Source organism: Bombina bombina, chromosome 9 (assembly GCF_027579735.1).
Source record: "Bombina bombina isolate aBomBom1 chromosome 9, aBomBom1.pri, whole genome shotgun sequence".
Taxonomy (NCBI): domain Eukaryota; kingdom Metazoa; phylum Chordata; class Amphibia; order Anura; family Bombinatoridae; genus Bombina; species Bombina bombina.
In genome coordinates, this window is record NC_069507.1 from 176,890,164 (window position 1) to 176,906,725 (window position 16,562).

Below are 16,562 nucleotides of genomic sequence, written 5' to 3' on the forward strand. Positions count from 1 at the left end.
TAATTTTAAATAATTTTCCAATTCACTTTTAGCATCAAATTTGCTTTATTCTCTTGGTATTCGTAGTTGAAAGCTAAACCTAGTTAGGCTCATATGCTAATTTCTAATCCCTTGAAGGCCGCCTCTTATCTCAATGCATTTGACAGTTTTTTTTCACAACTAGAGGGCGTTAGTTCATGTGTGCCATATAGATAACATTGTGCTCACACCCATGGAGTTACTTAGGAGAGGGCACTAATTGGCTAAAATGCAAGTCTGTCAAAAGAACAGAAATAAGGGGGTCTGAAGAGGTTTAGATACAAGGTAATTACACAGTTAAAAAAATGTATTAATATAACTGTGTTGGTTATGCAAAACTGGGGAATGGGTAATAAAGGGATTATCTATCTTTTTAAACAATTACAATTCTGGAGTAGACTGTCCCTTTTTTTCATTAGTAAAGTAATTAGATGACTTATATTTATAATTTTTTGCACGTCCCCATCCACCAGGGAGATGTGGGAGTTGTCTCTACCATTTAGTGAGAAACAGATCCCTGAATTAGCTGCATAACTTATATTTCTTGATAGTTTTACTATCATTTTAACATTTTTCATGTAAAAATACTGCAAATTAATTTGAGTTGAATGTTCCAAGATGTTTATTTCATGATTCTGATAGAGCGTTTCATTTTAAACAACTTTACAGTTAACTTCTGTGTCAATTTTGCGTCATTCTCTTGGAATCCTTTATTGAGAAGTAGGCTCAGGAGCAGCAATGCACTACTGGGAGCTAGCTGAACACATCTGGTGAGCCAATGACAAGAGGCATATATGTGCAGCCACCAATCATCAGCTAGCTCTCAGTAGTACATTGCTGCTTCTGAGTCTACCTAGGTATGCATTTAAACAAAGGATGACAAGAAATGGAAGCATATTAAATAACTGAAGTAAATTGGAATGTTGTTTAAAATTGCTTGCTCTGTCTGAATCTTGAACGTTTAATTTTGACTTTACTGTACCTTTAAACTACATTAATCTGATATGATGCTTACTATGCCCAGTTAAGAAAAGAAAATAGCTGAGAAAAGATGCTGATATGATCGCAGTGATTTCTAGTTAGACAAACTAATTTATAATCTAAATGATATTATTAAAGTGAAATAAAAGTGCAATAAGGAAATGTTCTAATGCATTATAGCACTTTGTTATTGAACTATTTCTTGCAAATATCTTCATTAGCTCCATAGCAGAGATGCACTGACAATCCTAATATGAAAACAGGACAGTAAGCCAATCACAAGCTGCATATGTGTGTAGTCGCCAATCACTGGCCACGTTCATCTCTGAAGTAGAATTCCACCTTAAAACTGCATTAAAGCATTTTCTTATTGCTTTTTTTATATATATTTAATGCAGCAACAACCAATAAGTCTTTGGTGAAATAGGAGTTGATCAAGAAATATCCACAAACACATTTATATATATATTATAACTATTCATGTAACTTTAGTAATGCACCACGTACAGTGTCCGCAGACCTTCAAGACCTCTGAACATGGCACTGCGCACAGATTCTAGATGATTGGCTGTCAGGTGTAACTCGCTGACTGCTGCCGAGCCTTCAAACGCTCCATCTTCAATTTCTGAGATTTTGTTGCTACTCAGGTTGCTAGGAGAGACATTTAATAAAAATGTGTGACTTTTGGAAACCAATAGATACATTGCCCAGTACAAATGAACGTCATCTGAACATTATTGCATATAAATCTCATGTCACCTCATTATGACCATTGTCTCGGCGCCCGTACTTGCAGTTAAGTTAAAAAGGATTTGTTTAAAGTCCAGGATAACATTAAAATATTGTAGAAAATAGATGTACTGCTATCCAAAAACAGAAAAATAACAGGACAACTATTTCAAGCTAATTTTCAACTTCCAAACTTTTGTGATGTCAAATATTTTTTCATTTAGATACAAGTTACAAAGAATAAAATTTCTTTTTTTAAAAGCAAATAAAATTAACCTAGATTTCCAAAACATCTAACAAATTTAAAGGGACACGAAACCCATAATTTTTCTTTCATATAATTCCAATATTGAGATCATTTCTGAGTTTTATCTTATAAGTTTTTTGACCCCTCCCATTCCATTAATTAATTCCAACATAATATTTAGAAAGACAAAACATTTTGATGCCCTTTTCAATCAAATATACTTTTACATGTTTTGAAAAGCAATTTATATATTTCAGGATAGCAAAAAATCTATATTGCCTGCAGTAATTCTAGATTGTTTTTTACATTTTCTTTTTTATATATATATTTGTTTCGTTTACTCACATTTTTTTAAGGTGCGGAAGTTTCCTGAAAAGCCCAGTTGCTTCTATAGCACTGATTTCGTTGTTGTTCAATCGTCTGTAGTCAATATAAAATAATTGAATTAGTTTTGTATATACAGCCTTTAAGCAATAAAATAAATGAAGCATCATTTTATTTTCATAAATTAATACTGTCAAGTATTTATTTTATAACAAGGTTTATATAAAATGATTAGTAATGGAAGTTGCTAGTTTGACATTTCCTTGGGTTGGAAGAGCAAGATTATCGAAAAACCACATTAATAAGACTTTAAAAATAAATATATACAAGAATTTATTCGGCTGAAAACATTATAAAGTCTTAATAATGTTGAATGTGAGCTGTATTTCTAACTTTGGTGCCGATCCTTTAGAAAAAGCTTATTAAATAATTTGCTGATAAAATAAAAAAACTCTATAAACTTTAATGCTGAATTTTGTAGAAAAATATTAGAACAATGGTAAACACTTTTATAAAAAAAAAATTATTAGCTACACTACAATGTATCATCCACTATAAACAACTTAAATTAACACATTACATAAAATAAATAAACAAATAAAAATATAGAATAGATGCTAGAAATTTTATAATCAGAATATTAAAGGGACACTCCAGTCAAAATGCACATCTTTGAATAGAAACATATATACATATATCAGATAAAATGCTTCTAGTATAAGTTACCACTGTTTTTGTGTTAGCATTTTTCTGTGCACGTGCATGTGACACATAGCTAGATATTCTCTGTGCACTGGCATTTTAAATACTGCAGCTGCTCAGAGAGCCAGCAAGAGCTTGTATCATGTCAGCAATTAAAGGGACACTGAACCCAAATTTTTTCTTTCATGCTTCAGATAGACCATGAAATTTTAAGCAACTTTCTAATTTACTCCTATTATCAAATTTTCTTCATTCTCTTGGTATCTTTACACACAGCTCTTGCTGGTGCTGGTGCAAAGAGCATACTTTAGTACACTGGAATGTCCCTTTAATAAAATGGAGCTGAATTGTAGCAAGCCTGGTTTGTTACTGCCACTACAGAAGGTAGATATAAGTAAGTTGGTTCAGTCAGGGGTGACACTGGGAAAGTCGCCAGCTCACTACTTGTATTATTTACAAGCAGCTGAGCAAACATGACAGGGCGTAGCTAGTCAAAAAATAAACTGCTTTAGTGATGTAGAACAATATATATTGTTTATTTTTTGTCTCCCATTGATACAGTTTGGGAAAAGTAACTTAAAATTCTCCTGGGTAAATAACAAAGCCTCATGAAGCATTTTGTTATGACTTATATTAAAAAAATCTTACAAAGGGATTATTATCATCAAGGATGCCAGAACAAACTAGTGCAGGGTCGCAAAGCTTATTGAGACTGTGCCAAAATCTGTAATTATTTGCTAAAAAAAAATCTTGTGAGTGCCCATGGTAATGTGTTTGATAGGGTTAACAATTAGCATGAATAAAGCATGGATTCAGAAGAAAACTAATTTATGAGGCACTGCCAAGCAAGATTTATGGTGGTAGCTCAGAGACGGAGTACCACCTTGTGACGTCATGCAGGCCCAGACTGAGCATAGGTCATACAGGGTACAGTTGCAGGCCGGGATGGTTATCTTAGCCTTGCCAAGTTGCCAGCATTATTAACTGTGCATGCCCTGACTTTCACTGCCTTGCTGTGTCTGTAAGACAGGTCAGGGTTAGTCCTCCATCTCCTGCCCATTTTTGTGTCACCTTATTTGAACAGGAAAGCTGTGCAAGTGCATATTATCTGGTGCAGACTAACAAACGGGGGAAGGAAAGCAGCTCCTCTTGATGTATGTGGGTGATTGTGGAAATCTCAGTGTGTTTGTGTGTGTATATGTGCCTGTAGATGTTTGTGTGTGTATATGTGACTGTAAGATGTTTGTGTGTGTATATGTGCCTGTAGATGTTTGTGTGTGTATATGTGCCTGTAGATGTTTGTGTGTGTATATGTGCCTGTAGATGTTTGTGTGTGTATATGTGCCTGTAGATGTTTGTGTGTGTATATGTGCCTGTAGATGTTTGTGTGTGTATATGTGCCTGTAGATGTTTGTGTGTGTATATGTGCCTGTAGATGTTTGTGTGTGTATATGTGACTGTAGATGTTTGTGTGTGTATATGTGCCTGTAGATGTTTGTGTGTGTATATGTGCCTGTAGATGTTTGTGTGTGTATATGTGCCTGTAGATGTTTGTGTGTGTATATGTGACTGTAGATGTTTGTGTGTGTATATGTGCCTGTAGATGTTTGTGTGTGTATATGTGTCTGTAGATGTTTGTCTGTGTATATGTGCCTGTAGATGTTTGTGTGTGTATATGTGACTGTAGATGTTTGTGTGTGTATATGTGCCTGTAGATGTTTGTGTGTGTATATGTGCCTGTAGATGTTTGTGTGTGTATATGTGCCTGTAGATGTTTGTGTGTGTATATATGACTGTAGATGTTTGTGTGTGTATATGTGCCTGTAGATGTTTGTGTGTGTATATGTGCCTGTAGATGTTTGTGTGTGTATATGTGCCTGTAGATGTTTGTCTGTGTATATGTGCCTGTAGATGTTTGTGTGTGTATATGTGCCTGTAGATGTTTGTGTGTGTATATGTGCCTGTAGATGTTTGTGTGTGTTATTTATCTCTGACAGTGCAGCATACGTATGATGACAAGTGCCTGTTGTTTTGAGAGACTGTGACTATGCAGGCTGATGAGAAATAAATAACTATTCTTTATTTAAATGTGAATGTCAATAGATTCTGGTCTATTTATTACATTTTCTTTATTTCCTTTTTAAAGACAAACAGTTTACAAAACACAGTAACAGAATAGTGTTGATAAGGGTGTTTAAATGCTTTTGTAAATCAAACTAGTACATTAGACTCAGTTTGGGGTGCGTGGTTAAATAACAAAAGGGCAGGGGAGTAGGCTGTCCTGCCTTAAAATGTCCAGGCCTATTTATGGCCCTAGTCTGGTCCTACACTTATGCCATGGGTACACCATCCCTGCACCAGTGTGTCCCAGATATCAGCAGTGGTTGTAGCCTGTTGATGATGGCGATCTATGGATCTGTAGGAGTTCATGTTTTTTGGGGTATATTGTGGGTCATTACACTGTGCGCTCAATGACTAATGCCACATGATGGATAGAGAATGCAATTATAAAAACTTTCATTATCCAATTTGATTAATTCTCTTGGCATTTATTGTTGAAGAGCTAACCTAGGTAGGGTCATAGGAGCTGAGGAGCGTGCACAAGTGTTTAGCACTCTAGTAAATTGTACCCTCTTTTTTTTAATTGTACACTCTGTATGAATCATAAACAGTTACATTTTAGCCTTTCACAGTGACAGTTATACATACAGCTCTGCAGTGGACTGAGGGATGCGGTCAGGGATTTTGGTGAGCTTCAGATTTGAGCAATCTACCACGTTTGATTCACAGCGGCACTTTGGTGGACACACAACATCACTGTTGCATTCACTATTTAGCTGATAATCCTCTGTTCCTATCAAAATAATATATACAAAGATAAGAGTTAACACAATACAATTTTATGGCTGGAAATTGCATGCAAAATACTTGTTATGGTCACATTAGTTATATAGCAAATGACAGTCGGATTGGGATAGATGGACGCTATTCTCTCACTTACGCTAAAGATGATGCCTCAAAATCACATTTCAGCTATAAATTACATAGGAAATATATTACTATTAACCCTTTGAGTGCTAAGCACTTTCCAACCTGGGTGCTAAGCTTTTTTAACATTTTTTTTTTCTTAGATCCCCAAGACTTACACTGTTGGAAAGGTTAGGCGATTACCTTTCCAACGGTGGGTCTTGGGGGTCTGTAGCTGCTTAGATGCCTGAGATACATGCCCCTTGCTCCTTTACTTAACATTGTTAAGTATAAATAAAGTTGCGCAGTGACGTCATCACGTCATTGCGCGTGACGTCATCACGTCATTGCGCGTGACGTCACTGCACATAACGTGAAGCCCCGGCGATGCCTGTCCCTATGCAGGCCCGATTGCCGGGGTAGGAGCGGGTGGGAGCCCCCAGATCTCAATTAAGGTGGGAGAGTGCTAGCGATGGCTCTGAGCCGTCGTTAGCACCAGAGTGGGAAACTCTGCGACGGCTCAGAGCCATCGTTAGCACTCAAGGGGTTAATTATCCAAATTTAAAGGGACATGAAATCCAATTTTTTTCTTTCATGATTCAGGTAAAGGATACAACTTTCCAAATTGAAAAAGAAAAATTGATAATAGAAGTAAATTGGAAAATTCTTTACAAATGTATGCTCTATATCAGTGATGGAGAACCTTGGCACTCCAGATCTTTCAGAACTACATTTCCCATGATGCTTTACTGGACTTCAGAGTCCCAAAGCATCATGGGAAATTCAGTTCTGAAACATCTGGAGTGCCAAGGTTTGCCATCACTGCTCTATATGAAAGAAAAAAAATGGGTTAATGTCCCTTTAACTGCACATTCATTACTGACACCTGTTTTCTGCTCAGTGGTGCTGACAGACACACAAAAGACAAGATGTAACGCCGCTTTAACAGGCGATATGTTGTTTAGAAATATTACAGAATATCTGTAATTGGAAGTAATGCACAACCATGCCTATAACACAGTTTGCAAAGTGAGTGATCTCTATGAAGTTGTGAAAATGTTTAATTGCTATCAATTTTGTGCAAAACTCTAACAAATCTGTTCTTAAAGGGACACTGAACCCAAATTTTTTCTTTCGTGATTCAGATAGAGCATGAAATTTTAAGAAACTTTCTAATTTACTCCTATTATCAAATTTTCTTAATTCTCTTGGTATCTTTATTTGAAATGCAAGAATGTAAGTTTAGATGCCGGCCCATTTTTGGTGAACAACCTGGGTTATCCTTGCTAATTGGTGGATAAATTCATCCACCAATAAAAAAGTGCTGTCCAGAGGTCTGAACAAAAAAAATAGCTTAGATGCCTTCTTTTTCAAATAAAGATAGCAAGAGAACGAAGAAAAATTGATATTAGGAGTAAATTAGAAAGTTGCTTAAAATTGCATGCTTTATCTGAATCACGAAAGAAATAAATTTGGGTTCAGTGTCCCTTTCATTTATTTCCTCAAAATGATTGTATTCATTTATGCCCATCGATGATGATCAGAAAATATCAGACTGTGATGAATTTGTAATACTCTCATCTCACACCATAATTTACAGTATGCTGATATTCATGTGCAGATTTTCTGTACAATAAAGTTATCTTGCTAATTTTTTTATGGGAAAAAACCCAAACCTAATATTTGAGAGCTGCTTATTTAAATGCATGATAGAAAAATCTGAACTTCCATGGCCTTTCAACAGCTGGTTGTTTACATTAGCTCTTTATGAGTTCTTTGTGTAAATATCACTTTCAGTATCCTCTTAACCACTTGGCTGCCAGAATACACAGCAATGTATTGTTTAGCAACATCTTGCAACTCTCTCTGGAAGCCAAAGGGTTAACAAATACACAGCTTACTCTTTTAATAAAATGTCAAAGGGTACTTAATTCCTCCTGATTGGACAACTTCTTATTTATTTATTTTTAAATTATTATTATTGTTATATTAAATGAACTTTCTAATGCATAATAAAATACTCTAACTTGCTGTAGTATTTAAATGTTAGATGAATGCTCTCTGGTAATTATGGGCCCAATTCTCTAAAACTTTCTGGTCTGCTGAATTCAATCAGTTGATTTGTCAGTATTACAAGGCTCCTCAGGAATTGTTTTAAAGGTAATTTTTTATCTTGGAAACTGAGTATTTCATTAAAGGACCATTCAACACAGTAGATTTGCAAAATCAACAAATGCAAGATAACAAGACAATGCAATAGCACTTAGTCTGAACTTCAAATTAGTAGTAGATTTTTTTTTCTGACAATTTTAAAAGTTATATATTTTTCCACTCCCCCTGTACCATGTGACAGCCATCAGCCAGTCACAAATGCATACACACTTATTCTTGCACATGCTCAGTAGGAGCTGGTGACTCAAAAAGTTTAAATATAAAAAGACTGTGCACATTTTGTTAATAGAAGTAAATTGGAAAGTTGTTAAAAATGGCATGCTCTATCTGAATAATAAAAGTTTCATTTTGATTGAGTGTCCCTTTAAAAGGATATCACTAATATGCTTTATTTTTTAGGAGTGACATTTACTTTACAATGTAGTGCTCAGTAACATAAGCTGATGATTTCTCACCATGCTGGTCATGCTGGTGAGTTTTTGAGAATCAAACCTTATTTGTTTAACCCTGGAAACAAGCCCCGCCTCCTAGTGAATGGATTGTGACAAATGGGCATTTTTTAAGTGGCTGAAAAAGGTAGAAGAAACAGAAGCCAGAGCTGTGAAAAGGTGAGCACACCCTCCTGCTTTTAGTTTAGGTTTATATATATAGGTTTGAGGTAAAATGCACCTTCCATAAAGAGTTATTGAAAGGGACACAAAACAGTATGAACTAGCATAAGTTTCTAAATATATAATGTAGCCAAAGCTTACATGCAAAACAGTTTCTGTTTTAACCCCCATTAACCCCTTTAATTCAGGCATAGTTTTGTTTGCAGCAAGCTCCCACCTGGGCATTTCCATATATGGAAGGTGCTATCCAGGGGGCAGAATCACATGACACCTGACTAAAGCCGTGCACAGTATAATACTGAAGCTTTTACAAAGCATGTGATATTATCGCCAAGGTTTGCCATTACTGCTCTAATCATTCACATTTAATCATGTATTTGTTAATAAAGCTTCAGTCATTTTGTTAATATAGAATTACCGTATATTTCCTGGTCAGGACCAGCTCTGCAGTGCATCTGGTGTAAGAGCTTAATTATGTGTTTAATTCCTTTGCAGAGGGCACATAGTGCATAGTTACCAAGGAACATTTATTTGCTTTAACAAATTAAAGACTTTCAATAATGTATTAGACTGTAGCTTTAGTCCTAAATATATTATTTATGTATAATTTCATATCTAGATGTGCACATTATCAATAAAAAAACATTCATTCTTACATAGCCATTGATTTCCTTTACCTTTCAAAATGTTTTAAATATGTGGAATTCATCATCAAAAACATGACTCTAATAATCTAAGCTTAATCTACATAATTTATATTGACAAAAGAAAAACTTACCAGGAATGAAATATTGTTCCTTTGCTGGGGGAAAGAAAATAATACATATCAAGAAACTGAATTACATAAAGTAATTAAAAAAATAATACAGGGTTACACTCTAATATAGAAGTTTCAACAGGTAATATATACTAGGCCAATTGTAAATTTGATTTAATGCATGATAACTCTACTCCAGAACTACATTTCCCATGATGCTTTACAGGACTTCAAGAGTGCCTAAGCATCATGGGAAATCTATATCACCGAGCTGAAACCTAACACATTCATAAAGTCAAGAATTTTAGGAACAAGAAAATTACCTGAACATCTGAACTTCTTGCTTTTTATTTGCCCAATGCGTTTGTTGGCAAGACGGCGCGGACTAGCGCACCGTGCACCACTTGTTTCTATGGGATTTGTTCTCAGGAAATCTGCCAGCCATTTCAGGTTGCAGTCACAGATAAAAGGGTTCTGTGCTAAATGCCTAAACATAAAGATTAAAAGTAAATTTTATAGTGCAGGAAAATTATTAAAATGTATCATAATCAAAAAATAAAATAATGGTCAATTTCTTACTAGTCTTGTAATCTGTTTATGCTAAATAAGAAATTCATTTGCATATCTACTAGAAGTAAAAATGTTAGTAATAGAAATGTAAATTAAATATGGTGTTCCAAAAGGTTACCTGATACTCAAAGGGACATTAAACACTTTAAAATGGTAATATAAAATGATAAACTGTATAAATAAAAAAAAACCTTTGCAATATACTTTCATTATTTATTTTGTCCCCTTTTCCTGTAATTCCATTCTGACATTTTGAGCTTTTCAGTTTTTTGAGCTTTTCAGTTGCTGTTAGAAATGGAAGTGCAGAACGTTGTTATATTCCACACAGCCATCGGCTGCACAAGCTTGTGACCTATTTATAACTGTCCCTAATTGGCCACAGCAAAAAAAAATGCATCTATGTGTTATTCTCGGACTAATATTTTCTTTAAATACATCATTCTATCTAACATTCATATAGTGTTTAATGTCCCTTTAAATGGACATCCAAAAATTCAAAAAGACTCCAGCCTCCACAATCAATAAAAGACCTTTATTTCTTACATGTAAGAAATAAAGGTCTTTTATTGATTGCGGAGGCTGGAGTCTTTTTGAATTTTTGGATACTGAAGAGACCTGGCAAGTCTGTTACTCTGTGCCCCACTTAAGACAAAGAAAGGTGTGCTGTTTCCACAACTTTGGAAATCCTTTAAATGGACATAACAGTCCTGACACACTTAAAGCTGTACTGAAAGTGTGTATGTGTGTGTGTGTGTGTGCGTGAGTATATGTGTGTGTGTGTGTATATGTGTGTATATGTGTGTGTGTGTGTGTGAGTATATGTGTGTGTGTGTGTATGTATGTGTGTGTGTATGTGTGTGTGTGTGAGTATATGTGTGTGTGTGTATGTGTGTATATGTGTGTGTGTGTATGTGTGTGTGTGAGTATATGTGTATGTGTGTATATGTGTGTGTGTGTATGTGTGTGAGTGTGTGTGTGTGTTAAAGGTTGAAGCTAAAAGTACTTACCTACTCAAAAATGACAGTGATCCACTTCTGGACAAAACTGGATGCTCCTCAGCCTCCAGAGTTCTCCACTGCCCTCCAAACTAATCCTCCCATAATTCATAAGCTCTGGATTGGCTGCCGGCATTCTTCCATCCAATCAGGAGCCTGCGTGCCTGTATTTGGAAGGCAGTGGAAAAATATGGAGGCCGTAGTGCCTTCAGCTTTTCCAAAAGAGCAATAGCAGTAGTTTCAAGCAGCTATGTAAGTGACTTACACACATATACTTTCATTAAATGTTTACATGTGTTTAGACTTTTATGTCACTTTTAAAATAAAAAAAAAGTGATCTTCCTATAACAAAATGCATAAATGTATCAAAGGAATACAGGAAAATGGCCACCCAATTTCAGAGCACATACATTTTGTAATCTGTTGGGAGGAACTTTAACATCATTTATATTCTACATAATATGTTTTTTTTATTCTCTCCTTAGATATTTTTATATACAATAAGACTTACAGTGTCTGGATAGCACGGAGGGCAGTAAATGTTCCTTTGGCCAAACTCTGTATCTTGTTGTCATACAAGGACAATAGAGAGAGGTTCTGTAAGTCCTGGAAGGTGTCCGCACGAATGCAGTTTATTTTGTTGGCATTCAGAAGTCTGAATTAAGGTAAAAAAAAAAAAGTGGAAAATTATATTTCTTACATTAACAACTGTCAAAATGTTGCTACAAAACTTGGGAGGAGCTGCAAACAATAAACCAAACATATTTCTTGAAGATGATCTAAATATTTTCACTGAAAAAAATGCTCCGTGAAAGAGGCGTGTGATTCTTTTGTAATATTGGGGTTCTCTGCAACCACCAAAACAAGTGAATGAACTTATTATAATTTTTAAATAATGACAAGGTTTCCTTTCAAACCCTATATACAAGTTTTTGTTTTGGACGGAGCAATCAAAATAAAACTGGTCTGCATCTGATGCACATTGTGGGTAACACTTGTTTAAAACTTAAAATGAAAAAGTAGAATTTTAAAATGGTCGTTTTTAATTTTTTTGCCTGAAAAATAAATATGGTGTGTTTCCTTCGCTTGCTCATTGGCTGATAGGTACACATAATTGTTATAACTACTGGAGAATGAGCATTGGAAGGAATTTTGACTTTACCCTGTCTTTATCAGAAAAATGGCAAAATTACTTTTCTAATATTCTGTGACATTTTCCAGAAATATAGGCATTAAGACCTCATATTGCAGATTCAGAAAAATATGAACTAACTGTAGTTTTTCTATGCAAAGTCACATTTTGACCTTCAGTTAAAGGGACATGAAACCCCAAATTTGTCTTTCATGATTCAGATAGAGAATACAAATTTAAATAACATTCCAATTTACTTCTATTATGTAACTTGCTTCATTTTCTTGGTATCCTTTGTTGAAGGAGCAGCACTACAATACTAGAAGCTAGCTAAACACATTGGAAGAGCCAATAACATGAGGCGTATATGTGCAGCCACCAATCAGCAGCTCCTGAGCCTACCTAGGTATCTTTTTCAACAAAGAATACCAAAATAATTTGTCTTCTTCTTCTCCCTCTATCTCCTCTTCAATGTCTATTTGTACTATTTTTCCTTATTTTTTTCTATCTTTTTGGTTTTCTCATATAGAAATATCTATTTTTTTGTTATTATTTAAAAAGATAGATAATGCCTTTACTACCAATGTGTGCCATATAGATAACATTGTGCTCTCTCCTATGGAGTTATGCAGGACACAGCACAAATTGGATAAAATGTATGTCAATAGATAATAAATAAATACCCATGTGATCAGGGGGCTGTAAAAAAAAGAGGCTTAGATACAAGGTAATCACATGGGTTATTTCAGTTATTTTGACAGACTTGCATTTTAGTCAATCAGTGCCCCCACGGGCGTGAGCACAATGTTATCTATATGGCACACATGAACACCCTCTAGCTGTGAAAACTGCCAAATGCATTCAGATAAGAGGTGGCTTTCAAGGGCTTAGAAATGAGCATATGAGCCTACCTAGGTTTAGCTTTCAACTAAAAATACCAAAGAACAAAGGAAATTTGATGATAAAATTAAATTGGAAAGTTGCTTAAAATGACATGCCCTATCTGAATAATGAAAGTTTAATTTTGACTAGACTGTCCCTTTAACTTGGATTATGCTGTGATGGAAATAATTGTATTGTTTGATATCTAAACGAATTTGGCAGTTTTCACAGCTAGAGGGTGTTCATGTGTGCCATATAGATTACATTGTGCTCACGCCCGTGGAGTTACTTATAAGGGGGCACTGATTGACTAAAATGCAAGTCTGTCAAAAGAACTGAAATAACCTCTATGATTACCTTGTATCTAAGTCTCTTTTTTTTTTTTTTACAGCCCCCTGATTACATGGTTATGCAAATCTATTTGTTGATTATGCAGACTGTGCTTACTGGTCCTTTAACAGAAATATATATATATATATATATATATATATATATATATATATATATATATATATATATATATATATATATATATATATATATATATATATATATATAGTACAGGTGGCCCTCGGTTTACGCCGGTTCAATTTGCGCCGTTTCAGAATAACAACCTTTTTTTTCAGTCATGTGACTGCTATTGAAAAGCTTTGGAAAGCAGTGTACTAATTAAAAAAGCCAGTAGGTGGAGCTGTCCGCTTGTTTTCAGCAAAGTTATGCAACTTAACAGGTCTGAAATTGATCTGTGTACACAGAACAGACATTAGCTATAGAGCAGCCACTTCCCTATTATCTGCCTGTATGCAGCTTGAGGTGAGGGTGCCTAACTGCCTATTAATCACTGCAGATTGAAATGCATAGAATAGGTGCAGACCCAATATTATCTAACATGCTAATAATGCAGAGAACTGATTGCAGAAAAATGCAAGTAAAAAAAACGTTTTTGTTCATTAAACTTAGTTTGATGATGATGCAGTCTGTTGTGTGATTATTTAATTAGGTGCTGTTAACAAATGTTTTTGTTCATTAAACTTAGTTTGATTATGATACAATCTATATTATTAGGTTTATAATGCTGTTTAGCATTTAAAGTCTTCATTTCAAAGCTTTAAAAATAATGTATTAGGTGTTACTTATGTCAATTTTGAGAGGGGCCTGGAACCTAACTCCCTCACTTCCCATTGACTTACATTATAAACTGGGTTTCAATTTACAACGGTTTCGATTTACAACCATTCCTCCTGGAACCTAACCCCGGCTTAAACTGAGGGCTACCTGTATATAGATGGCTAAAATTCTGCCTCCTTGTATTATATGAAAAAGAGATGTAATATGTGGGTTAATTGGGTGTGTACAATAATAACCAATGGAGTTTTAGTAAGACTATTTTAAAGATATGCATAGAGCTTGATGCGTTATGGTCTATGAATACGGCAAAATACCGAAACACACTAACCCACATTAGAGAAACTTGTTTTTATAGGAACTTAGAATAAAAGTTACTTTTTTGTTATTGGTGGAATTTGATTACCGTTAAAGGGACACTCAAGTCAAAATAAAACTTTCATGATTCAGATAGAGCAAGCAATTTTAAACAACTTTCCAATTTACTTCCATTAACAGTCTTTTTATTTTTAAACTTTTCGAGTCACCAGCTCTGACTGAGCATGTGCAAGAATTCATAGAATATTATGTATGCATTTGTGATTGGCTGATGGCTGTCACATGGTACAGGGGAAGTGGAAATAGACATAACTTTTAAAATTGTCAGAAAAAAATCTACTTCTCATTATAAGTTCAGACTAATGGGCATATTTATCAAGCTCCTTATGGAGGCTCGCTGGAAACACAAGTTATGAAGTAGCAGTCTAAAGACTGCTACTCCATAACCTGTCGGCCTGCTCTGAGGCGGCGGACAGACATCGCCAGAAATCAACCCGATCGAATACGATTGGGTTGATTGACACCAACCACCAACCTGCAGGGGGAGGAATTGCACAAGCAGTTCACAAGAACTGCTGGTGCAATGATAATTGCCGACAGCATATGCTGTTGGCATTTATCGAGGTGCAACGGACATGATCCGCAATATCGGATCATGTCCGCTCGCACAATGATAATTCGGCCCCTAAGTGCTATTGTATTGTCTTGTTATCATGTATTTGTTGATTATTCAAATCTACTGTGTTTGCTGGTCCTGTAATGGAAAGCTCAGTGTTTTACCCAGGACCTATTTAATAAGCATACAAATCAGCTGACCACCCAGATGAAATTGAAGCCGAAATTGAAGCCAATATTAAGCTAAAATTAAATGTTTTCAATGTTTGTTAAACAATGTATCATTAATTTATGCCAATTTGTGCAATTAATTTGTGCTTTGGATAGCTAAAGTAACATTTATAAATAACAGAAAATGTTCTCATATTGCAAAATATTGCAACATTTTCTGTGGAGAGCACTTACATTTTTAAAAGTATTTTTTAGAAAGATAATTATGTGTTCAATTATAAAGTGCTAAAGGAATTCATGTCCGATACGGTGCATCCTATAGTCAGATGATAGAAATGGATTCTGGGTAAAATTATGTAAATTAAGTTATCAAATGTAAATCCTTACTTACAGCAGCTGCAAGGCATGGAGGCCACTGAACACACCCTTGGGAAGGTCTGTAATCTTGTTGCCGTATAAAACTCTGAAAAATGATGGAATATGTTATCTTCCGGGTTAAAGCTTTGTTAGGTCTAATATCATTAAATATTGGTACATAGTAAATGCATACTAAGAACTTCCATATTTAACATTGTCTTACAGGGACATGAAACCCATCATTTTTTAGTTCATAATTCAGATAAATCATGCCATTTTAAACAACTTTCTAATTTACAGGGATGTAAGCTCAGGGACGTGCTTGTGTCTGGAACACTATATGACAGCAGTTTTGCAAGAATGTTATCCATATGCAAAAACACTAGCTAGTAGCATTATTTAATGTCATGTAGTGCTCCAGATGCCTACCTAGGTATCTCTTCAACAAAGAATACCATTGGAACGAAGCACATTTGATAATAGTAAATTGGATAAATGTTTAAAATCAAATGTTCTATCTAAATCATAAAATAAAAAAAATTGGTTTTCATATCCCTTTAACATTTAGAGGACATTAAAACAAAATTATAGCATATATCACTATTAATCAATGCATTACAAAATAAGGACCAGATTATGACTGGAGCGCTATTTAGAATTTTCGCTAGAGCGCTAATTGTGCTGGAAGTCAATTTTTGGCGTTACTGGGTTGCGCTTGTATTACGAGTTGAAAGTAAGAAGTTATCAAATCTTGCGCTAACCTGAAGCAAGCAAAAAGCCAAACTCAAAATATTGTTTGCGCGACAACCTATTCCCCCATAGAACTCAATGGACAAAAAAAGTGGAAAAAACCTAACACCCAACTCCTGCGCAAACCTGATTGCATATT

General features: G+C 34.9%; 1 protein-coding gene across 1 annotated transcript in view; it reads right to left on the reverse strand.

The window, feature by feature from the left end:
• The window catches only part of SLIT1 (slit guidance ligand 1), a 503,550-nt gene that overhangs the window by 66,374 nt on the left and 420,614 nt on the right, over positions 1-16,562 (reverse strand). The window contains exons 12-18 of the mRNA XM_053692504.1: positions 15,708-15,779; positions 11,585-11,728; positions 9,832-9,995; positions 9,530-9,553; positions 5,711-5,855; positions 2,321-2,395; positions 1,507-1,650 (exon numbers count right to left, since the gene is read on the reverse strand). Coding sequence (XP_053548479.1) covers positions 1,507-1,650; positions 2,321-2,395; positions 5,711-5,855; positions 9,530-9,553; positions 9,832-9,995; positions 11,585-11,728; positions 15,708-15,779 — 768 coding nt within the window. The remainder of the gene's footprint in view (positions 1-1,506; positions 1,651-2,320; positions 2,396-5,710; positions 5,856-9,529; positions 9,554-9,831; positions 9,996-11,584; positions 11,729-15,707; positions 15,780-16,562) is intronic.